We start from the raw sequence: 26023 nt of genomic DNA on the forward strand, positions 1-26023 counted from the left end.
GATCTTGTAAAGGCTTGTAAACCTTGTTCGGTTGTTTCCTACTGACTTTCGATACCATTTCCGAACTGGTGTTTTACATTATTGAAGATTGATCAGGTCGTGCAAAAGCGCATGCGAATAATCTATAATGGCAACTCACTTTGTCACAAAAAACACGTGAATTTGTCTGACTTGGAGGCTTTTCAGGTGGCTTTCATTTTTGTGATACAAGCCGATGTCTGATCCATTCAACTGCTTTATGTTCCCAACCTGCTGTATTTGGCCGGTCCAGCTGCAGTAAATGCACGAGAAGTTAGCCTTAATGGACGAATGAGATATTGTAGGCTCAAATAAGAAAGACAGCAGGAGAGGGAAAGAGAACATTGCTCAGCCTGCCAAATGACGCTGAAGGTACAAAGGAGACGTATTGCTTAGCGCGAACAATAAAAATAGCCAGCTTTTAAACTTCTGCACATAAACAGCTAGCAATTATTTTTTCTAAGCCTTATAATAACTTCATTCTGGGAGGGCTACAAGTAGACTCGCAACACATCTAACGTTAACGTCAGCGAGGTCTTTCAAAATCCCCTTCTTCTTAATCGATTTTTGACAACGTTAAGCTGCCAGTACTGAACTCGGTATGAGTCGACGGCGATAATTGATCTGTTCATCGATCCGATGTTGACATCTAGCATGATGAAATCTCACCCCTCCTCTCCTCTCATAACCTGTTTTTTTTAAAAAACGCCAGACGTTCGCCTTGTGGGGTAAACGGTTAGGAGGAATATAATTTATACTTCTTTGCCTGCCCCTCAGGAGAGTAAGAAAGTAAGAAACCATTCTGTTCTCTAATAGTATTCGGAAAAAAACGTAGCTGATAAATTAAGGTCGAGAAAACAAGGAAGGGAGTGCATTAAGTCCTCACCAGCTGACGAAAAGGGATATGGATTCTCCCTGGTTAATCCATCAACCGTTATTTAATTCAGGCGACAGAATAAAGGTGATGCCTAGCGCACATTGTCCTGCTACCGTCGAAACTGCCCGTGATTCGTGGAAACAGTCTCCACGGCCGGAGATTTCATTTCTTGCATTTGGCCATGTGTTGCTTTCCTCGTGTAGATCACAATACATTTGCTACATTTTACTAATGCGTCGCTGAATCAGTGGGCTGGCTGTGAGAAGGCTCCTAGCTGAAATTTATTTTAACAGCAACGCGTTTAAGGCAGTTTGTTCAGCTTTGCGGAAGTTGTTCTCCCCGTGTTTTCTTCTAGACGTGGACAGTGGAACGTATAAATCACGCACAGGTCCTACGGCAGTGAGCCAGCTGGCGGCGTTTTTTTTTTTTTTCGGTCTAAATTATCCTAACTAAATCTATGCGGCCATATGTCATGCCTGTGGTATGTAAATATATTCTTGCAGCTTTCTTACTGTATTTGTTTTTGTGTAACAAAATATGCGCCAGTTTGCAATATTACAATACGCTTCGACATATTGTTTCTCACTCTATATGCTCGCACGCAGCTGCAGAGCAAAATAATTCCAGTTTCAGATTGTTTACCGCCAGAGGCCTTGTCCTGTAATTCACTGTTCAGTTGCTATAACCAGAACATAGAGTGATAATCGGGCAACGGTGTTTCTTCAAACTGAGAGGATAGACCATAACAGATATCGGTGTTTACTGCGCTGCTGTTTTTAATCTTGTTGAGTCGGTGGATCGCGCCCTGGTACGTATAAAAGAAACAGTAGCAACTAAGGCTGAGACACGTATTATCGCAGATTTTACTTTTATTGAAGCATCTTTCAACGTAAGCAATGCTTTGTCTTGATTAATATATTTATCTCGTGAGAGGTTCCGTACTGTCTCTCTGCTCTTAAATTTATCGTGTCCCATTTCGAGCGGATTTCCTCTACACGCTCTGCTGAAAGCGGCGGGGTCTAAATCCCCACCTAAGTTCAAATATACCTTATAGTTACTCCTATTCCTCAGTATCTTCCGCTTAAATAAGTGATTTTACCTTCAGACTCACAAGGCCCAACATACATTAGATGTAATCAATGCAAGCCATCAGTCTGTTTGGAAATCATATTCTCCGGCTGTGACAAGCTTGTCGCTTCCGTAAACAACGTTGCTGCTTAGCATTCAAACTAGCGAGGCGGTCACTGCACGCTCCCAGTGCGCGCTCACGTGCATTGCGTTGTGGCCAGGGGTCGGCCTGATTCTCGTCTGATTCTCCACAAATTAAACACTACGCCGAGTAGGCGATGCGGCAACAATTTTTTCCGCACCGCGTCTTCTAGGGTGTAAGGGAGTTTCCTGGGGAAATTGGCGAAGCACTAAGGCAATAAAGCTCCCATAATGTTCGCTGCGCATGATCTAGTGCTCTGCGCATGAGCAAGTCTATAAGGTCATCAACTTCCGGTTCTCGCTTGCAGGCTAGTCTGCAATCGTGGCTCGAAAAAATCACTGAATGAAACCTAAAACGAAGCAACAGACATGGCGAATATTAAAGAGTTCTTGTCGGTTCGCAAATATACTCTCGTTTCTTCGCGCAGAGCACAACGGAAGATCGCGCGCCATCGAATGTCTGGTATGAACCCCTTAGGCACTTAAGCCACTCTGCCGTTGTCACAGTGTGATGTCACACACCATGCAATGACGCATAGCAAGTAAAACAGGGCAAAAAAATACCATACGGCCGCGCGAACATCACTGGAACCTACGGAAAAGCGCGCGTCAGCTTTTTAGGCGCCAGGGCGAAACGAACTACTAACTCGCAACACTAGTTGCGGAAATAAACCTTCAACCTTCAACTGGCGTGGGATCGAGGCTCTCCTCCACTTTTTTACTAAAAGAAACAGGTCTATATTCCCACCAATGCATGCGTGCGCTGCTCTGTGCGTACCCTACCTGCATACGCGTGTGCTGCACTTTGCGTACCGGGCGTACCCTACGTGCATGCGCGTTTCTTCTGGAACATCTGGACGCGTATTTTGGATTTGTTTTGGTACAGTGATATGCGCGTTTCCGCGTTTGTGCGTGCATACCAGAGGACAGACGGTCTCCTCTGCAACAGTGTCGGTATCTGTTCAGTGCCGACTATTGTATACGGAACTGCGAGGTCTCCTCAATAGCCTGGATCATCACAAGGAATTCTGTTGTTCTATGACATCGTCACCCTCCTTCGGGTCCTAACTCTCGATCATTTACTTCCCTTTTTCTCCTTCTCCAGTGTGGAGTAGCAGGCCAGGGTCTATTTACCATAGGTCGACCTCTCCTCTTTTCCTTTCATTAACTAAGTTTATTTCTCTTCCCTAGGCGCTGCATTACCTTACGCAACTGTATGGCGGTTACTTCGCTTCGTTCGAAGGCAGAGCTAAGCGATCACCACAGCCTGACCACGCTCGTGTATAACAACCCCTTTATCGCATTCTGCCTCCCCGTCCTCACCAATTTCATTTATGCTCAACTCAGTCCCGAAGAAAGAGCATGCAAGCAGTTGCACGTGCAAGCCGAAATCTGAATTCGTGGCTGCGTCCACTTTGCCGCCCGTGTCGCTCTGCAGGTACTAAACACATATTGCACTGCTCTACCTCGTTGTTATGGGAAAGAGAAGGGACAGAGAGCGAATCCAGCCGTCCGCATTCACGGACTAAGTAAGGAGCCTTCTTCCATTCCACGCATTTCGGCGGTAAATGGCAATCAGCTCAAGCTGATTGAGGCGCTAAGCCACCAAGCTTAACTCCTTTGGTTTTCTTTTATCTCGGAATCCAAGCCGCGTAAATAACTACGTCCTTGCTCTTAATCAAGAAGTGAACACAGCAGCTATGAAGACATCTTGTGTAGCTGGCTAGCCCACTTTTGCGACAGTCAACTGCCCTGAGGGTCATGATAATCATACGCTGCGTACTGTTGTGCCAGGGAGTTGGGCCCGTTGCTCTCATTACCCGTTTTGTGATCGAGAGCTGCCTGCTCACTTGGCGGTAGCGATGTATTCTAGTCAGTGTCGATGAGGTCAACAAAAGGCGTCTTTGTACACTACTTACAGGGAAGTATTTACAGTACAAGATTGGCACGAGGGCTGAAGGCAACTAGCCATACTCGACTGTTCTCGCACAGCGACGGCCGGGGAGAATATGTCCGTCCCCTCATTGCTAGCGGCACTGCACTCGACGGACACTCGTGACGGCCTCGGTCTTCAAGCATCAGCGCTCCCGCTTATATAGCCCGAGAAACCGTTACCACTCAAATTGCCAAATCTGGAGGCAGCACTTGTCGGCGGTCCAAGAGGTCCAATCAGTGAGCGCGCTGATCGCACGCTTCAGATCTGCCGTGGTGCCAGGGCGCTCTGCTGCCAGGGGACCAGCGCCAGGCTGTCTGGGAGTTCGCGGACATGTCAACATGAAGCTTGCGGATGCTTCCTTCCAGTACGCCACTGTCTTGCGGCGCAACACTGAGGCTTTCAAAGGGGTGTTAGCCCGGGAAGTTTGGCGTCCGGTTGAGCGAAATCCGGACATCTTGCCCGGGCACAACAGTACGCACCCTCATCATGTAATTCAGGCTTGAATTTTGATTCGTTTTTATTTTACATTGCTCTATAACTCCTCGAAGACACAAGTATTTGGTCTTTCTCTCGAGGTAAACGGTGCTCTGACTTTCTCGCAGTTCGGTCCTGCCAGGCAATCTTTAACGCCTTCTAGGTACATGTTTATAAACCGACCATTTAGAAATGAGTCGTACATGTCTAAAGAACGCGTGCCTTCCTTTATCGAATGCATTTAAGGCCCACCGCCCTCTCCAGACGTCAGAAAATTTGCTATTTAAGCACCGTTCTCTCACAATACTTTTATTTTTTTTTCGTTTCATAAGTGCATGAAGACGTCCACTTCCATAAAAGAAAAATGCTGCCTCTTGCGCCGTCATGAACAGAATCTCATTCTGTAAAAGAGCAGTGCTGCGGCATATTGTATTACGGGTTTTTTAGTCTTGAACAATTTGCAGGTGCTCAAATGTTATCGAATTTTGTCTTGTTATCTCCAAAGTATTTGCGCCCAAGTAAAAAAAAAAAGCTACTTTATAACCGCTTATAAAGTAGCTACACCAGGCTTCCTTGCCCGTGTTCTTTAAAATAGATTTCACCTCCGGGGCTTATTTTCCTTGAACACTATCACAGAAGCTGCACTATGATGTGAAGAGTATTGTCTCGTCAGTTTTTTTGCTTTCTTTTGCGAACCGGCTCTTTGTGCTTCAGGAGACAGTTATTCAATTGTCCTCTATTGATGTCAGCTCTTTCATTGTCGCGCATTATTATATCATCAAGGCTGGTAAATATCTTCAAGAAGCCAATCGGGTACGTTTCTTATACATCTGGCATTTATTATTCAATAAATATCTTGCCCACTTTTATTTGGTACAAAACGGTAGCGATGAACACAAAATAAAATCGCGGTTCTCGTTAGCATCGCAGGCGTGCCACTAATTAAATTATTTTTAAAGTATGGCTCTACTTTTTCAAGTACAAACCCGGGAACTAAGTTATTCTGTCCCGGGTGACCTTGAAGTTAAGCCAAATTCAAACTGGGACTTGTCACTTCTAGCGTTAAGTTTAGCTTGCTGCATTAACCTATATGGCAAGCTGCTATATTACCATGATGCTATGTCAGATGTCTCTTGACCAGAGCGCGATGACGTCAGCTGAACATGTGTTATTAGCAAAACCAAGCCAAACAGAGTTGTCGCTCTTCAAACTTAGTCTGTTCATTGTTCCACTGTTCATTGTTTTCTTGGCAAGGTGGGGAGCACTCTCGTGCCTGTTTCTTTTTATGCGAAGAATATTACCGTAGGTTCCGGGCCTTCGCGCGACGCCCGGCGGTGGCCACCATTTACCCTGAAGTGGGGTCACGTGACAGACGTCACATGATGACGTCACACCGGCTGTAGATGGGGCCTCATATCGCGCCGTCGGTCGCCTCCCGGCGGTGGCCACCATTGACCTTGAAGTGAGATCACATGATGTGACGTCACGTGATGACGTCACACCGGCTGCAGATGGGGCCTCATCGCGCCGTCGGACGTCGCCCGGCGGAGGCCTCCACGCTTCGGTTCGCGCCGTCGTGCGCGACGCGGCGGCGGCGCCACCATCGCTGCATCACGTGATATGTGACGTCACGCCAGGGATGAAGCGGCGCGCGCCCGCCGTCGCGTCAGTCTCTGTGCCCGCAACCGCGCCAGCGTCTTTGCGCCGGGCGTGTATGCGGTCAAGACGCCTACGACGATTAACCTAAAACCACGCCTCCGTTACTTAGCCCCATCCACACTGAGGCAGCTGCTTAACATGCTTCGCATCCACTGGGCTTAACCTTGATAAGCCTCCAATTTTTTCTCTGGGTTACTTACATATAGAATAAAAAATAACTAGCGAATTAACATGGGGCTCGGTACTTGCCGTAGCATTTCTCTGCGAAAAAAAACTGCTGCTCATTTTCAGGAGTCTTTCAGTTCTTTTCGGACACCAAATTGTTAATGAAGATTTCGGAGTCCGTATACTAAATTCGACCTTTCAAGACACCGGAAGCGCTACCCCGTCGGCGCTCGCTTGAAACAAAGAATAATCAGATGAATTCACACCGTCAACACCACAGATGTGCGCAGGGCATGAATATCGTGTAGTTGCATATACCATCTTAAAGAGCGCAAAAAAAGACAAGGACGGAACAAGCAGAACAGGAGTTTCGGTCTTCTTTTTTTGCACTGTTTACTGTGGATAAAAACCACCTCACCCAGCTTTCTGTTTCTCTAGAACAATTTGTCACTTCTTCGAACTCAAAGTACACGACCCTGAAGAACGAAATTAAATATTCTAGTAAGTTTACCACCAACATAAATTTTGGTTTCTGCTTTCAAGTGCTGCTGATTGCAGCTGCGCTTGTATACGGCTACGTTGAAGCTGCTTTCCCGCCACGAGTTGCTGTTGAGAATTCGCCCGCTATCGAGACTACAAGCCGTAGCCCAGACTTCACGACCGAAGCCTGAAGGGTCGGGCACCATGCCAAAGATTTATATGCGAGAACTATGAGTGTTAGGTAAATACGTGACTCCTAAACCATGGCCGCTGAGAACGCTGCATTTCCTTCCGCTACTTCAATCAATTGGGCTACTTGTTCGAGCACGATGGATTGACGCTGGAATCTGGGTGAGTACAGAACTTCAATCCGCCCCTGCTTGCCACGGGATGAGATTCACAAAATCATTTTTTTAGTTTTTGTTCGTCTCAAAATTAGCTGGTTGCATTTATTGCAGATGAGCTTAACAGGGAAGCCCTTCCACCACTACAGAAGTCCTTGTCCTTTTTTTTCCAATGTTAACCACAAGGGGGAGAAATTACACATTATATATAAGCGCCTGCACCTTTCTAAAACTTGCTTGTTTTAAGCAAGCACCAGCTCCCAAAGAGAGAGTACGAAATGGGGATATAGAGAATGAGAGTATATTTGTTTTTGGGCAACATTCCCAATAGTCATCACATGTACACTCATCTTAGCCGCACCGTAATTTCCGGGTAAATAGAGAGGAACAAAACAAAATGGGTCAGAGAACGAACGCAAGTTGAGAATTTTCTAGAGCGTAAAAACACATTTAAGGCAATCGAGACGGGCAGATCCCATCACGCGGAGGGCATTAAACCGATACCCGCTTATGTTAATGGAGTGGATTCAAAGGGACACAAAGATAGCAGAAGGCGTCAGGTGCGCGGATGACGTCAGCAAATCTGCGGGACAGAGTAGCTGGCGCAAAACAGAGTTAATATAGACGAATGCGAGGGGTCCTCATTCTGCTTTAGGCCATATATTAGCCTGCGATAAGGATGATCCTGATGATACTCCGGAGTGGTACCGTCTGCAGTGCCTTGATATCTGTTGCACGTATGGTCCATTCGGAAGCTAACTGTCGTGGACTATTATATTTCTCCGCTAACGTTAGAAACTAAAGCGAAAACCTAGCCTGCTCATTTAACGGTTCCTTACTCTTCCATTTTTCTCACCTTTGCATTCGTAGCTAGTACTAGTTACGTCAGGTGTGAAAGCTATATAACAAGGTTGGCTCGTCATCGGAGAGTGTTTTAAAGCAAAGGCTACTTATTGAAAAGAAAGCTGCACAATAAATTGGTAACGTCCTTCAGAAAACAAATCCAGCTCCCGTGACATCATTTTGTAATAGTTAACGATTACATTTTTATTTCATTTTTCTGCTATTTTGCGATAGGCCACTGGGGACTATGACGTAATCACTGAGTCCTAAACAAGCAGTATCACTAGCCACCAGCCGTATAATAATAACTATAATTATAGTTATAGTAACTATATTTGTACAACTCGTATATCTCATTCTGATTCACTTCTCATACTCGTGAGCTCTATAGCTTACTGCAATACCACTTGCTTGCTATTATAAGGTTGTTTACAACTACTTTAATGAATCATTTTCATCACACTAATAGTGTCTTTATTGAGTTGCAAAAGACAAGGAGAAAGCAAGGTGTGCTCTTTATATGGACCCCTCTATAACCGGAGGAAGCATTTCAGCCCATACATGAATCTCAATTTCTGGGTCTTCCTCGACAATGCTAACGCTATTGGGCATCAAAGTGATTTCTGTTTCCTCCTTAGACAAGTGTATTCGTTCTCCCTTGTAGTCGTTGTTTCCCCTACAACCGGCGGAACCTCGTTTCCAACTTCCTTGCCTAAAACCGGCGGAACCTCCTTTCCAACTTCCTTGCCTAAAGCCAGCGGAACCTCCTTCCCAACTTCCTTGCTTAAAACCGGGGGAACCTCCTTCCCACCTTTCTTGCTTAAAACCGGGGGAACCTCCTTCCCAACTTTCTTGCTTAAAACCAGCGGAACCTCCTTTCCAACTTCCTTGCCTAAAACCGGCGGAACCTCCTTCCCAACTTCCTTGCCTAAAACCGGCGGAACCTCCTTCCCAACTTCCTTGGTTATAACCGGCAGAACCTCCTTTCCAACTTCCTTGATTAAAACCAGTAGAACCTCCTTCCCAACTTCCTTGTTTAAAACCGGCGGAACCTCCTTTCCAACTTCCTTGCCTAAAACCGGAGGAACCTCCTTTCCAACTTCCTTGCATCTCTCTCCCCTGAAGACAGCCAGAACGCTTCCAGTTGATTTTCTTCTGGTAACCCACTCTCCGCAGCGCCGCGCGAGCCTTCATCAGCATGCCGCCAGTGACCACTCCTCCCCTTCTGGTGATCAGCAGAACAAAGTGCGCTCCGGATCCTACGAGAGAAGGAAGTCGGTACACTACAATACATACAATTCTTCGTCATTTTCTCCTTTTGTGCCCTTCAAAGTTTGCAGTGCAACTGCTGAACACCGCATCCTACTAACAGAATCGCTGAAAAAAATTATACCTGGGATGGATATTTCAGTGAAGCTAACTGCAGTGTGTTAATAGCTAAGCTAAGCTAAGCTTAGCTAAGCTTTGCACGCGGTCACTTTGGCAGAGTCGCACCTAAAGAAGGCCAAATTTTATTGTACTTGCAGAGCGCAGAACTTCAGCATAATTATAGACATAGAGTTTGGATTCCAGTCCAGAACAAGAGTCTATCTTAGCGGGAAGGCAAGAAACTATAAGAATTTGAAAACGTTGAACAACGTACTTGAATTCTGTTTACCTTTTGATCGTGTGAGCTCACAAGCTCCAAAGCTTTAAAGTATGCTACCACTTCCTATGGCAGTTGCAAGTCATGAATAGTATTTTTTGCAGTCGCTTTGTGAACAACTGAAGGCTTGAACCTCTCAACTGAGCAGTTATTTTAATAAGCGGATGCATAACATTGGAATCACCGGAGAAAAAAAAAATATTTACCGAGTTATGTGCTTAGTCATCGATAACGAAAGCAGACGCAGACGTGTTTTACGTCGCCTTATTGACTGCCCAGTCGCGTATAGTTAACGCATCAAACAAACCCAAGCGTCTCAAGAAACACCTGGACAGGTTTATTCGCCGAACTTTGCACCGTGTGCGTATTTCCGGAGAAGCTCGCAGAAAGGGCAGAAACAAAGGACTAAATGCTTAACCTTACTAAGAATGATTGACAGCGCTTGTATTTGTTGATCGGACGACTGCCTGTTCAGCTGTTGGTTGGGCGAAGTATATTGCAAAGGATTAATAATAAAGAACCCAATGCCCTCAGCATTATCTAAAATCGGTTAGCACGCTAATCCTCAAGACATATGCGCTCACCTTTGGGCCAGCAGTGGTAAATGAGCGCCCAAGTACGGTGGTCCGTCGAGATGAGCTGCTCGAATTGTTTCTCTTCACGGTGAGAAAGGGAAAATAAGTTTCATTAACACACACGAATACAGCCGTACCATCATGCTTATTTTTCTGAGGCGGTGAACATTTTGTTGCGTATAAAGCATGAAATGATGTAAATGGCAATGGCTTTTTGTCGGGAAAGCGAAGGCAGCGTGTTAGTCGTGGCGTGAAGGTCACCGACACACTTTTAACTTGGGCGTCGTTATAGGGCCGTAGAATAAAAGCGCCGAGTGATTTTTTCCATGGAAGTGGTTATTTTCGCAATAGTCTGAAATTGAACTTACGGGTAAACCACCATGCGAAAGCTTGAGCAGAAAACTTTCCGGTCTGTTTTTCGTTTTTGATTTTCTTCTGTTAATTTTACCCCATTTTCTCGGGATTGGACTGAAATATTGTGCCATATTGAACACCACATATGCTCTGTCTCTGAACGGTCCAGTGAAGAGACAACGCTATGAAAGCACAGCTACGTCTTCCATAAGTGTGCTTTAATCACGCGCTCTCTCGTGAGCTACGCTGCTACGAACAGCGCCCTCTCACGCTCGCAGCTTCTGCTTCACTGCAAGTAAATAGGAGCGGAAACATTGACTGCGCAGCCTTAGGTCAAGTAGTACAACCCTTAGGTCTCGAATTCAGAATTTGGCACGCCAGTTAAATATTTTATGTCGCTTTAAAAGTGTGTTGGCGATCAGATGCTTGCAGCCACCTCTACCTTTCGTGTTCCCTGTCGAAAAGACTTCACAAAAGGCTGGGGCACAAAATGACGCAGCAAGTGAACCACGGCGGGCAGCCCACGATGTTTGAACCCATCGATCACTGCCCACTTTCTCCTACTGGAGGTGAACGTCTCCTTAAGTTCTGCATCCTTCTTGCCCTCTCGTCTCCTTGCGTCATTCCTTGAGGACAACCTTCTTCCTTGCTTGTTATATGCTTCCCATCCTTGCCTTCCTAAACTCGCTAAATGGTTCGCTCTCTAAAGTCTTTATTTTGGCTGCAAAGGATAAAGGATAGCCAGTGTTCATGGGAAATGGGCTTAAACTTGACCTAGAAAGTGCTAAGCATTTAATATTCCCTTTTATTTCGCGGTGCCATTTCACCTTGCTTGCTGACCGGGCACTTGGTATATATTCTTAATCCGCCATGCTCACATTTAATACTATGCAGATGCTATGCTCCATTGCTTCGCTTGTTTGAGTGCCCCTTGTTCACCGCAGATAACTTACCGTCTCGATAGATGTATATGTCTCCCTCGTGGACCCTGAACGGATGGTTCGACTTCTCAGCTTCGGCATTGGGCCTGCGTTGAAATCATTTAAGCTCCGCTGTATTAGAAACGACTGAACGCTCTCGGTGAGCCAGCTTTAGAGACAGACTGACATTTATGAATTTGAACGCAACGACAAAGTGAATTTTCTGGAAAGCCTTTTCGAAAGCAACCTGCATACGTTTCCAATTCTCGTCAGCCTTTCTTTTTCATAGGTTAATGCATGATGGAAGCCTGATATGGGACCAGCTGAGTTCATTATTGCCTGCGTTAAAAGCGTTACAAGACATTCGAGGTATTCTGTTATTGCGTCTGTCTTCGCAGTGGACAAGAAACGCTCGTCATTCTGTTCCCAACTATAATGATCACCGTCATCATCACTGTCGCTACTACCATCACTATCAACATTATCGTGATCAGGTGATTTTTGCTTTGAACTGGTTACAACCATCCTCATCCAGCGATCAAGAGCAAAACAGTCACACTTTTTTTTTTTTCTGTGTAATAAATGTATCGCTAGTTCAGTTCAGTGCTATCGTCTGAAATGGACAACAGAGAACACGTTCACCCAGAGCGAGGCGCTGATTATGGAGGCTGTTGTGCCAGAAGACTTGGAATACCTTACTCTACAAATCAGACCATATTCGAGCGCACTGCAGATGCAGGCCTAGCTGACTGGACATCATAAGGCACGTAAGGATAGCACAGTGCGGGCTCTCGAGGAATGACTGCTATAACACAAAAACCGTTGTAACAGTTGTAGCAATATGGTCTTTGCAGTGATTGTTACAATACAGCCATTGCATTATGACTAGATCAATACTGACCCCCTTTTCTTTCGCCTCTCGATCCGCTCCCTCTTGGGGAAGTACGCCCTCGACAGGCACTCGGGGTGTCTACTGCGCGAGTGAAGAGCCTCCAGCCATTCCTTGCGCGCCAACTGTAAAGCGTACGAATTAGAGAGTCTGCATTCAGCGATAATTAGCACGTTCAAAGTTGAGGAAAGAAAAATATCACAGAGTAACAGTTATTGTTCCAGTTCTGCATGTTCAGTTGTACCGTCAGGGCGAAATAGAAGCACCTTGTAATGCACTTTTGTTTCTTGGTTTTATTTTATCACTTGTCATTTACTTCGTAAAGAAAATGTAGTACCACCAGGAACCGGTTTCTACATGTGTGCCTTATAGTTCAAGTGAGTTAAAGTAGTAGAAAATGGTTTAGTTACCGCAAGATTACTTATTATATGATCTGTAACGTTAGTCCGCAGCTGAGTGCAGTAAAGAGCAGCGAATATGGGTGCAAGATCCAAAACATATATACTAATACTCTTGAATAATGAAATTCGATCCCCTTCCATGACTAACCTCCAACTTGAAGTGCCAGCAGGCTACATTCGTTAGTGCTTATGTTAAACGTTCTTAAGTTAGCAAAGGCTTTCCTTTCACTTGCTAAAGGTGCTTCCAGAACATTTTCCCACTATATACCTCAATCCTCGAACACTCTTCCGCTCATTATGTGCGTGCTGATAGTTTCAAACAGTTATTTTGTATGTCTACTAATGTACGGGGTATACTAGTTGAATTCTTTCCAAATGCTTGTGAGATTGCGTGCGGAACGCCCTTATTAGACCGGTGTGAAAATATAACCGGACAAGTTCGTGGGCATTAAAAAAAAAACTGCTAATTTTCAAAAGATGCCTAGAGCAGAGTCCAGCTGTTTCTGTTTTTTTTTTCTTTTTTTTTTTGCGGAATACCCAGCATAATATTGAAACGAGGAAATTTAGAAATGGCTTCGCAGATGGAGCACCAATCGCTGCCTTAGAAATCTTGCTAAAGGTCGCATCTTTCTTTAAGGAGTAGGCTTCGCAAAGGCATTGACTTGTCATCGGATAAACGGTGTGGCAGATCAGCGTTGCACGCTTGGATTCAGAGGCGTCTATAAAGTAGTAGATAGAAATCCGCATGCGAAGCCTGAGTTGGGCGAGGGGCGGATGCCTTGATGGGTTGTCTCACACATGCGTGATGCCGTGCATGCAGTAATATTTAACAGTGACGGTAACAGCGCTTGTTGCCAGGATTTCTCTGCACATCAGCTGCATAATAGTTTTTGCTTATATCACACTAGGGAGACCAGCCAAGCATGACCCGCCGCGAGCTATAGAACTCATATTTGTTTCCTGATTATGGCCACGGCAGTCACGTTTCCCGCAGCGAGTTCTGAGCAGCTTCAATACCCATAAATATGCGCCGCTCACTACACTAACAACAAGGGCCCTCTCAGAACGCCCTTATACTGAATCATTTTCCAGCACAGTGGTCGAAATCACAGAGTATAATGCCTTTTATGTTGGCAAAAATGGCGTAATAAATGTTTCATCAAATGTACAGCATTTCACCTTTCCTAAATATCCAAGAATGGACAGCGGCAGGCTATATTTGAACGTCACAGTGAAACGAGTTGGGCTTTAGCCTGAATGGCTCCGCAAAGAACAGTTTCATTCATTACGTTTTTGTGAACGCGAGAGAAGTCACTCACGTTTTCACTTGATACTTAAAATTTGCATATTGAAATCGGTATTTGTTTTTTTTTTTTCTTTATGATTCGGTGACAACCAGCCGGATATGCCTAAACATTTCAAGCAAACCGTCTCCTTTAGTTATGAGTCGCGCACAGCCGTGGGCAACGCGCGTAACTTTGAGTACTCCCAACAGTGCCTGTGAACAAGAAGGCAACGAAAAGTCGGTCGCGTACCTTGCTCCAGTTAACGTTCATCACGTTCTTGTAGACTCTGCATTTCTCCAGGCCGGACTCGACCAGTGGCGGCAGCTGAACGGTGATGAAAAACAACACCGCAGCAACTGCAAGCCGTTGCATGGCTATCTATTTTGAAGCGCCCTCTGGACCTGCCTTGGGCGATCCAGCGGCTCAGTAGGCTTGTACCTGGGCACATGCGTGAGATAAGATGCAGTAGGACCGCGTTTCAGGTGCTTAAAAAGCCTCCTGTGGTATTGAATCTGAAACCGTTCTGCGCTAAGTGTGGCATGTATTGGTCCACCCTTTAGATGTTTCGAGAGGTTAACGTGAACGCTTGTATAAAATCCACCGCTCAGACGATGACTAAAGCGGCAGTCATAACGAAGGCGACTTGCAGTCCCAGGTACGTACCGCATTCCATAAAGTGTTGCTCTGATCACGAAAAATGACGGACGCATCTTGCATATTTATAAGAAACGCAGAAAATTTTGGCTAGAAATACAATTCTAATATCATCCGAAAATGGGGTTGTGTGGCCGTGGGCTTGGTGTCCTGCTGATTCAGCTGTCCATATGGAGCCACCTGGGAACCGTAGTGTAAACTGGAGTAGTGTTTACCCCATTTCAACGCGGTTATGGCGAGCGGAAGCAGCCACTGCCGTTACTGAACAGTTAAGATGCAGGGCTGCTAAACATACGTACTCAACTTCCAAGACAACCGGTTCAAAATGCACCCCAATGAGAAGGTTTTGTGGTTGTTGTTTTTTTTTTTTTTTTTTGTGTGTGTGTGAAGCAGTACAAGAGGTCAGCCATTGTTCAGTCAGAGCCACCATCACTCTCTCCGTTGGCTAGAGAACTTGAAATACCCATAGGGAAGACTCGAGCATTAAAGCCGCTATATCGGACTTCGTTCACAATAGTACCCCAAGCCGCTATATCGGACTTCGTTCACAATAGCACCCCACCCCCTTCACCCCTTCTTCATATCGAGTAGGTAATACGGTGTCGTAGAATCCCCTTACCCGAAAGGGAACCTATTGAATAATTATAGTAATGCGTCAACATGTTTAAGTTATGGCATACAGATGGCGCTAAAAAGGGCAGGAAGCAGTATTCTCTGACCTCCGAGCCTTACAAGCAGCGCCCTTGTAAATTTGAAGAGCTCTCTGGGCTCTTATTGGGTACTTTGATTTAGCTATTACGCCAGAATTTTGAGGTTCAGATTTCTAATATCACGCGAATCCAGCCTAGGTCATAAGCCAGATGATTTTATTCTTATGCTCAGTCTGACATACTGATAGCATTTATTTGAATTAAAGTCATTTTACAAATGTTTCACAAAAATTTTGAGAGGGGATCACGAAAATACAGCGATTAGACTGTCTTTATAATATCCACTTACTTGAAACGCATCCGCTTCACAGTGAATCCTAGAGCAAAAATAGCTCCACATCCTGTTCTACCGATTACAAAGGGACATTTTTTTCTTCTATGCCGAGACACTAGACAGACCGGTCTCTTGTCTACCACGGCAGACAAGATTTGAGACAGCTCGTAGACAGCTGCGAATAGAAACGCAGATTTTGGTTTTGTTTTTGTACTTGCATTTAGTTCAATATCGCGTGCCTATATTTCTTCAATTTTGCCAAAATATTTTTACGATCGCTTGAGTGGCCTCCTAAATAAATGACTAATAATGAGTGTGTTTGTTTTTTTTTCTCTAAAAAATAAAGAACTCCTAAAAATTTCTGATTCTAGTTTTTGCTCCTGCTGACTGCGAGTTGTCGAACGCACTACCAAAACTCGCCAGCTATTATCCCTTTCTTTTGTCTGTCTATTGTCGCAGCTAACAGAGATGCCCACTGAAGTCATGTGAAAGTCTAGCGACGAATCTTTTTAGTTTAGCTGATGGGAGACTGCACTGAAAAGTGTGCTCCTCTGCTGTGTAACCGACTCGCGCATGCGAGGGTGGCCTAGTGAACACTTTCAAGGACATGTTGCACGTCACATAAATACCTACAAAAAAAGACGATTAAACAGCCGTCGCAGCAGCTGACTGGTAGAAGATAGGACGAAAAATTCCAAGGTTATGGGTTCAGATTTAACCGGTGGCATATGTTTGTTTCTTTACTTTCAAATAACTTATCTCCAAGTTCATGTTATTATTTCTCTTAATCAAGAGCAAAAAAAAATTCTTACGTTCTTTTTCAGATGAATGGTTTTTAGCTCCTTTCATATGTATCGCGTTACTGCGTAAATTAGTAAAACAAATTAGCTGTGGTTTAGCGTGTGCTTAACCCTGGAGTTAGGCGAGAGCTATCTGCATGGATACGCTTAGGTTCGGTTTGAAAGTTCTTCTTCTTCTTCTTCTTCTTCTTCTTCTTCTTCTTCTTCTTCTTCTTCTTCTTCTTCTTCTTCTTCTTCTTCTTCTTCTTCTTCTTTCTTTTTCTTCTTCTTCTTCTTCTTCTTCTTCTTCTTCTTCTTCTTCTTCTTCTTCTTCTTCTTCTTCTTCTTCTTCTTCTTCTTCTTCTTCTTCTTCTTCTTCTTCTTCTTCTTCTTCTTCTTCTTCTTCTTCTTCTTCTTCTTCTTCTTCTTCTTCTTCTTCTTCTTCTTCTTCTTCTTCTTCTTCTTCTTCTTCTTCTTCTTCTTCTTCTTCTTCTTCTTCTTCTTCTTCTTCTTCTTCTTCTTCTTCTTCTTCTTCTTCTTCTTCTTCTTCTTCTTCTTCTTCTTCTTCTTCTTCTTCTTCTTCTTCTTCTTCTTCTTCTTCTTCTTCTTCTTCTTCTTCTTCTTCTTCTTCTTCTTCTTCTTCTTCTTCTTCTTCTTCTTCTTCTTCTTCTTCTTCTTCTTCTTCTTCTTCTTCTTCTTCTTCTTCTTCTTCTTCTTGCTGGCATGGACAGGCATGGAAAGGCATGGACAGGCAGGCCGAAATGGCGAGACTGGGGCGCCAATGTAGCTCTCGTTACAAAACCTCTCATGTCTACAACTCGTGCTATCTAAATCATGTCGAAAGTTAACTATGATTGTTAGGTTTCGACACGGCTGAGAACGGTATGACCTTGTTTTTAAACCATGCACGAGGAGGTAGAGATAGAAAGAGAGAGATAAAACGTGCGTTGTACAATTAGGCGACTACTCGAGACAGGTAATCAGGTGGTCGAAAAAATCCTGCGCGGCTTATAGGGCAGACATGAAAGCGCAGCTGCAATATATATTAAAGCGATCGGTTTCCCATTTCCAGCTGAATAAGGTCACTGCATGTTTAGTTTTGTAACTATCGCTTCCCATCATTCAATAAAAGATGCAGTGCTGCGCAGAAAAACTATGGGAATAGCTATACACACCTAATTCATTTAGCGTTTCTTCAAGCACAAATCTGTTTAGGACAGTTTGATTTGACATTGTAACCTTCACATTCTACTCGGGCCTTAAATGCACTAACAGCCCAGCGTTCACATGCTAGTCCTGTGCTCAACTTAGGAGGGATTATGTTTACGTCCATATTCTGAAGCAGGTTTCGCAGGTTTCATATGTCGTCCCTGTGAAGGGAAGACAGTGACGAGCTCCGCACACTGATGTGCACCGAGGTATTTAGTAGCGTGTCCGCTTCTGTGAAGTGTGCTCGAGACTGATAGTCCGCGGCACACTTTCTAGCGATATTCTTGACCAGACTGGTGAAATTTCGAATGTTGTATGCCTAATGCGTAGGACGTATACTTTCTACAGTCGTCAGGCTTAGCCTGAAAAATTGTTGCACCGCTTTGGGTTGCGGCATGCTGATTTCGTACCTGTAGACACGAGCCAACGCGATTTCCGTACGCTACCGATAATCTTAATACCATGTTGTTAAAGGTAGAAATGTCGGAAGAATCCCAATTTAGCTGGGAATATAACTGTAAGCGAAGTTATCTCCAGTCCTATTTGTTTCTCGGACTTCAACTACGTACGCGTAAAGTGTTTCGCTGGAGCGAGCATTATCCTAGCTCTATTGCCCAGTTTATTTCTTTATCGCTCGCAACTTATTTATCCTGTTTCAAATACGCTATGATGTTTTAACCAATAACGAACTGTGTAACCAAGGAGCCAAGCTTAAGAAAGTATTTGTGAGAGACGTAAATACAATGACGTGGTATGTCAGTACTCATTTCGGACCACTTCGGATATAGCATTCCTGCATTTCGCACGTTTTCATATAATCTATGTCCGCTACACCTAACTAGCTCACTTTACATGGCCAGTTATCACTAAATACGTGATTGTTCTGAAAATTCAATTATAACTTTATTTATCTGATAATTCATTAATTCGTTCGTTCATTCATCCATTCCTTCATTCATTCATTCATTCATTCATTCATTCATTCATTCATTCATTCATTCATTCATTCATTCATTCTTTCTTTCTTTCTTTCTTTCTTTCTTTCTTTCTTTCTTTCTTTCTTTCTTCCTTTCTTTCTTTCTTTCTTTCTTTCATTAATTTACGGCACTTTATTGCTCGACTTGGAAACCAGAATATAATAAATTGAAGTTCCACTCAAGAACAGAAAATGCATACTGCTGAAAAGGGGGTGCCTGCCAGACGTAATCAAGGTTTTGGTTATGTGATATGGGCTTTGAGATCTGTCCAAAATAGAGATAGGCTCACAGCAGGCCTGCAGTTCGGACACTGAAGACAACATAGGCAGCAATAAAGTAAGGACACAATCATTTATCGTACAGCAATGGTTTCGACCTCTATTCTCTCTGGAACCATCGTTACTTGTATTGTTATGTTAATACGTATGTCAGGCTCCACGGTCGCCGGACCGGGCCGCAGGCAGCCAGAACGCTTCCATTTGATTTCCGTGCCGTAGTTAGTGTTCGCCAGGGCCCTCTTGGCCTCGTCCAGCATGTATCCGTCGACTACGCCTCTTTTCCTTGTGATAAGGAGCACAAAATGAGCTCCAGATCCTGCAGGAGATATAAGCCAGGTATCAGGTAAGCATTACCAGCAATTACCAAGCAGAGAGGTTTTTATTTAAGTTTATACCTTTTTTTTTTTTTTTTAGAAGCACTAGCAAGGTTGTGTTGGGGTTTTGGTGTGCATGCTCGTTGAACTCTTTAGTGGGCTATTATAAGTTCCTGCAATTTGCAGACTAGCTGACAGAACGAAAAATGGCCTGTATCCACCGCGAGATATCATCCTATGGGAAAGTCGAAAGCATTCTTGTGTTAGGCGGTTTATAATCAAGGTATTGATAACTTTGTATAGCTACGCAGTCGCATTTGGCGCGGTTGACATAGCACTGCTCCCTTAGTTGCGGCGAAGCTCTGAGAAGGCTGTTGCTTTTATTCTACTTTAAAATGACATCAGCTGTAGTTTACCATGTGTCAGAAAGAACACTTGTGTATTGCTTTTGTGTAAGCTTCTGAGAAGTTCAGAGTAAAAAAAAAAAAAAGTTATATTTCGTAAATCGGCCATGTTGCTTACAGTAGTCCGTTCGCCCTGTTTCACCAGTTTTTTTTTTTTTTTCGTTTCTTCGTACTTCTAGCCCGAAACAGTGTGAAAAATCGCTTTCGATAGCTTACGATCACACGAATAAGACTTTGAAATCATTCCAAGGCCTAGTGAAGAGTTGTCGATAGTTCTGTACAAATGCGCCGTATTTTCGCGCATATAATTTTGTGCTGGTCAAAAAGCTTACCTCGAGGCCAGCAGTGGTATATGAGAGCCCAGGATTTGTCATCCGAAGCGATGAGTTGTTCGAATTGTTGATCTTTCGAGCAATAAAGAAAAATAATAATGAGGAAATAAATGTACATGCTTCTCAGGAAGTTTTACGTCCGCCGTTCGAGTGACATACGTGTTCCTAGTACTGAGTGACAGTGTGCAGAAATCTGATCAATACGCTCGTTATAAGCAGGGCAAGCACCGCACGTTTGGACGCAGAAAGCGTTTCTTCTGGGCCATTGCATACAATAGACAATATTCCGCCCATATATCAGTGCAGGAAATAAAACCGTCTCCGTGTGTCTACGCATTGAACTATTTTCAAGCGTGTGAAGAGCGCTCTTATTGTGAAAGCCTTCCAACGCGTCGAAAGTGATCGATCATCTCCCATAGCCATCATAGCCATCAATTCCTAAATCACATGTCCCAATAGCGCTCTCACACAGATGATATTTTGTGCCAGCCACACATTTTATTCACAGGTTTAGATCAACACTTCCTAGCCCACGTAATCATGGTTCGCCCTAGTTGCGGTCTCATTAACCTTTGTCTGATGTCAGCAGGCCGCTTACAAAATTGACAACGCAAGCTATACACACCCCTTTGTGTCAAATATCGCGACAACTGTAGCTAAAAGCAGTCGAAACCATGCATCGGCTTGCAAAATAACTTTCACGCATGGTGGGAGCATTCCATTCTCTCAGCCTTCGAATGCATGTTTATGGTTGATATCATAATTTCTTCCCTTCCTCTCACAGCTACACAGATAATACGCATCCATCAAAATCATTTTCCTTCAGCATCGCGCAGCAGCTGATGTTGATGAAATAACTCACCATCCCTCGTGATGAAAACGTCGTCGTGGTAAACTCTGAATGGGTGCTTCGATCTGTCCGATTTGCCATTAGGCCTGCGAAAAAATTATTTAGCCTTGCTAGAGCAAAATAACGTCATCTTAGGCTAGTTTTGTGCTAAAGTTATGGAGGAAAGATGAAATCTGTCAGAAGTAAGCTCTCTCTTCACAAAATAATTTTGTAAAAAAAGAATGTGGCAAGAACTCGACCACTTTGACTTCTCACTACATCTGCAGAACGTATTTCAGCTTCGAAAGCTCTTATACTGGACCATAAGAAGCTTCCAGATAGAAATGAATGGACAAACTGCAAATGCTTCGCTGTTTGCTGTGAATACTTGTAGACAACACTGTGGCTCTAGCGCATCAGTGAGATGCACTTCAGGATGACCCGGCCGCAACTACATTGACTTTTTTCTTTTTGATCCTTTATTTTCCTTCGTTGAGTACCTTTTTGGCCACGCGTTTAGCTTTTTGGAGTTATACCGGCGACCCGCTACAATGGGTGGGCCACCATCGCTATTTTCGCGACGGCGACAGAGAAGTGATTTCGACACAATTCTTTTCGGCAAAGCGTTTTTGTACGCGTGAAGCGGTAATGAGGAAATCTACATGTTGATGGGAATTTACATAAAATACGCTGGAGCAACATATAACGGCGCAACCGTGAAAACACTGTACTTCGTCCATCTCACTCGCAACGGGCTAGCACTGCATTTCGTCGTCCTTGTAGTAACACTACCCCCGGATGCAATAACACCATCCGAGTGCTACATGTGGATAGTGTCAGGTGCGGAGTAAGGTTCCAGCGATGTACTTGAACGTCTTCATTCGCAGGTCGGCTAAGGAATGTCGAAGGATGCGACGAGGTAACTTACAATGTCCCTTCAGTTACCCGAGGGAGCGCACACACATAAGCTTTTCAAGAAAATTTATGTGGCTTGAAGGGGCATCTCAGGAGGAGGACGGATCTCGTAATGAAGTGTACGTCACTACGACGTAGGCTTGACTTGTGCTTGGGCAACTATTTGTGCCACGTGGGCTCACACGATGTGCAGCCGGAGCATGCTTTACGATCGAAGCGACGGCGTGGGAAGCCTTTGGTCAAAGGACAAATAGAGGTGCCGGCCGTACGAGAGGTAGAAAGCTCTGCATCCGGCGGTATCGCGACAGGAATAATTGGGAACATAGGTTACACAGGGAAGTGCAACGCCCTATTTGCGATAGCCGTCAACAGATACATAGATTGTAACCATATCGCTATATGTCCGGTTTAGGCATTTATTATGCTCTTTATTCTGAAGATGATAGGCTTTACTTAGTTTCTGCTGGGTGTAACTTCAGCTGAGGATGTCATGGAGAGTCCATAATAAAAAAATAATGGCCTTCGTCGGTAGGTAATTTCTTAGGAGCGCTGTGGTGAAGGATGACGTCTTGCAAGAAGAAACTCCGCAGCATCTGTAGCACTACTCGTGCTTAGCAGGTGCGTGATGGCGTGCCTTGCTGATTGTTCAGTTACAATGGCTATCCACTTATTGCCGGAACTGGACGTCAAAATAGGGCCCGGCAGGGCGGGACCGACACGGTAGAAAAGGTCAGAAGAGATGTCAATAAGTTGGAGGTATCTAGCAGCGGGCAATGATTGCTGATATTTACCCTTTCTTCTTGCGCCTGTGCAGAAGTCCCTTCTTCGGAAAGTAAGCCCGCGATAAGCAGGCTCGAAATCTGCTAGGAGAATGAAGAGCTTCCAGCCATTCCTTGCGGCCAAACTGCAAATACAGCACTCACATCGGACGGTGCACATGTGAAGGCTTAAGAAGTTGGACCTCCATGGGTGACACAATTAGGATCACTCTAAAATCAAAGAGAAAATTTATGCAGTGCCAATAAACTATTCATTGCTAGCAAAGCAGGGACAGACAAAAATGACTGTTAATAAAGTCAATACGCTGCTTGCACCTTTTCGAGAATTCATAGCATAGAATTTGAAGTCGAGCGTATGGAGGCTGGGCACAGGTATAACAAGAGGATGCTTTATTGCGATCAGCCAAAACATAGGCTCTGAAAAAAAAGGCTTTCATTTTTGAGGTCAACAGATGATTTTTGTGCCTATGACAACCCTTCACCTAAGCCATTTCTTGTGTCTGAAAGCAGTATTTAATTTTGATAACAGATAAACCTATGTGTTTATATTTTCTTTCTAAAACACCCCTAATTTTTCAGGGTCTGAAACGCTCGGTGTGGTGCTGGCGTGGTGAAGATTAGTAACTAACTATCAAAACAAAATTCTACAAGCAAGAATTATGCATATTCTGAATTTTTCGGCTTGCTCAGTCCCTTGTTAGGTGTCTTTCCAAACGGGAAAAGAATGCAGACTTTGTATATACTTCTTATTAATCATTGCGTCACTACCTGCTTCACTACAACTTTTACCTAGAATATAGAACGTAACTACACATTGTTTTTTTTTTTTTTTTGTACGCAATCTTGTCATAAGGCATATTATAGAAACTCGTGTAAATGGTTTTCCGTTAGGAACCGCAGCAGGCTCCCGCTCTTAGCGTTGTCTGTGAGCCATTTAGAAAAGTCCTCTTCCCTTGTTGTGGTTAGTCCCACTTCGCGCAGAATCTGTGTCCTTGATGCCCTTGTCCCTGCATAAGTCCAAAGCAGGTGGCGAACATCCACTTCTGCAGATGGTGTGGAACACTTCGGGCATGTGGTTGGTCCGATGTCTGCTTGAGATTCCTATCGGCATGTTACCGACGGGGTAAGGGCCGCCCCAGCTCTTATCCTTCTAAGGCAAACCTCCTCCAATCTCGTTAAATTACGAGGAAGGGGGAATGTACACGGGGGAAACTACACATGCTTACTGTTTTTCTGTTTCTTCATCCACGAATCCTGTCCCCATGAACTGCCGATATACCTGCTGAGCATCTCCTTGAATTCTGCTCACTAACAGCCCCTTTATCAATAACGTAGATAGTTACAGAATAAAGCGGAATAACTTTTGGAGTCGTACCTTGTTCCACCTGACGTGCATAACGTTCTTCAGTACTTTGCATTTTTCGCCAGACGCCTGGCCGGGCAGCTCTAACTGAAAGACGATGAACAGCAACAAAGTAGCCAGTGCAACCTGCATGGCTTTCAACAGTACCAGGGTCCCTCTTGACGGCTGAAATGACAACACGCTGCTTACGCCCGTGATGATGCTCAATAGGGTTTCGGTGGAGCGAAGACTTTTTATTTTATTTTTTATCTGTGGCGCAATTGAGCCCATTGTCTACCTCGCTCAGGAAAAGCTCGTCTAGGGCAACAATGACATTCAACATGCGTTTTGGGGATAAAACAGGGTCGTTTTTGGTTTGGTTTTGGTTTTGTGGGTTTTAACGTCCCAAAGCGACTCACGATATGAAAGACGCCGTAGTGGAGGACTCCGGAAATATCAACCACCTGGGGTTCTTTAACGTGCACTGACATCGCACAACCCACGGGCGCCTTGCTTTTCACTAAGTGGCCGCCGAGGCCGGCATTCGATCCCGCGTGCTCGGAAACTGTAGTTGAGCGCCGTAACCACGTACTGCGCCACCCCGTCAGGGTTGTTCTTATTTCTTGCATGTAAAGTTCACAAAACGAAACAAATTGCGAGGTTACGTCACGTCTAGTATAAATGAGAATGAACCGACTTCTAGTTCAAGGTATCTAGCAAGTCATTTAATCAATGCATTGACTAGAGGCCATTGATCAAAATGACGATTGCATAAAAGAAAAGGTTGACAGCATTTAGAAAACAGTAATAACATAATTACTCTACTTTACTATTTTCTACGGTCTTTTTACACCCTAATTAGCCTTTGCGCTGAAGTGCTCACGAAGGCACACAGTAAAAATGTTATCGAAAAATACATTACAGACGCCAACTTAAGGTAGCGGTGAATTGCTCTTGCTCTAGCTGTGAAGTCCGTTTTGCAAAAATTGCTTTCCTAGATTTAAGCTTCACTGCCGTTTCTAAAGAGTGACTTGTTTTACAAGCAAAAACAAAATAATAAAAGGGGCACCTATATCTCTCTACTTTTTGTTTGTTTCTTTTAAGAACACGCAACTTTAATTGCCTTTATAGCTTGGCGAGTGTTACATGAGACACCCTTATACTAAGCCTTAGTGTTCACCGAAGTGGTCTTTGGGCATTTTCGGACCGCTTCGCTCATAAGTAATGTAAACGCTGAAGGACCTATGAAGAAACCCAATCGATTACGAAAAGGGGTGAACGAAACCGATTTTTTTTTATATCGCACTCGCTTACCTTAGATTGTCTCAGTTCAGGTCAAAATTCGGAATAAAATGGTCGTGCACCGTTTATAACAGCCGTGTGTGCTCTACTGATCAGTCTAACCATTTCTTGCAGATTCTCTTCAAGTCCCTTCTCGAAGACTTTTCTAAACCCAAATTCAAATCCTAGAGCGGTGTTATTGTGGTTGTTGATTTTCTTTTGTGAGTTCCATTGTGTAGTCGTGTCTTGGCCATGTTTTCTTCCTAGTTCCATAAATCGCATCATTTTCCCTCTTCAAATGGAGATTCCCAAAGTCGACAGAGCGCATTTAGTTTTTTTTTTTTCTAAAGAAAGCGATATTTCCGCACATCTCTACTAAACTATTTTTTCTATATTTTCTATATTTGAATGTCTTTCCTAGTTGGAAACGAAACAAAAATAACATCGAGCTGCGTCTTTTCTTTCGAGCTGTCTTATTTTAGTAGCAGGCAAAGCTGTATAATGCCCTCATTTTATTTAACTAGATTTTTATTCGACCATCTTATTTTTCCGCTCTGCGATTATCAATATTGCATAAATATTATTGCTGCAAAAATTGTCTCATACCATATATCCCGTTACTCTATCTACGACTATTAACCCAACTAGTTAATCGAGCTGACTGTCTGTGGGTATGTATGTATGTATGTATGTATGTATGTATGTATGTATGTATGTATGTATGTATGTATGTATGTATGTATGTATGTATGTATGTATGTATGTATGTATGTATGTATGTATGTATGTATGTATGTATGTATGTATGTATGTATGTATGTATGTATGTATGTATGTATGTATGTATGTATGTATGTATGTATGTATGTAT

General features: G+C 43.9%; 2 protein-coding genes across 2 annotated transcripts; both read right to left on the reverse strand.

Moving 5' to 3' along the window:
- Positions 1-4215: 4215 nt before the first annotated feature.
- On the reverse strand, positions 4216-15783 carry LOC146196693 (uncharacterized). The gene is made up of 7 exons (XM_084597056.1): positions 15729-15783; positions 14325-14513; positions 12401-12513; positions 11533-11606; positions 10235-10306; positions 8817-9264; positions 4216-4354 (listed from the first exon to the last, which is right to left on the reverse strand). Exons 2-7 carry the CDS (start codon positions 14445-14447, stop codon positions 4216-4218), a joined length of 969 nt encoding a protein of 322 aa, XP_084453182.1. The 5' UTR covers positions 14448-14513; positions 15729-15783.
- A 3247-nt stretch (positions 15784-19030) lies between these two features.
- On the reverse strand, positions 19031-24024 carry LOC146196694 (uncharacterized). The gene is made up of 5 exons (XM_084597057.1): positions 23905-24024; positions 22542-22654; positions 20869-20942; positions 20007-20078; positions 19031-19272 (listed from the first exon to the last, which is right to left on the reverse strand). The coding sequence occupies exons 1-5, from the start codon at positions 24022-24024 to the stop codon at positions 19031-19033; spliced, it is 621 nt and encodes a 206-aa protein (XP_084453183.1).
- Positions 24025-26023: the final 1999 nt, after the last annotated feature.

The sequence above is a fragment of the Amblyomma maculatum genome, chromosome 3 (assembly GCF_055883805.1).
Source record: "Amblyomma maculatum isolate TAMU_Amacu chromosome 3, ASM5588380v1, whole genome shotgun sequence".
Classification (NCBI taxonomy): domain Eukaryota; kingdom Metazoa; phylum Arthropoda; class Arachnida; order Ixodida; family Ixodidae; genus Amblyomma; species Amblyomma maculatum.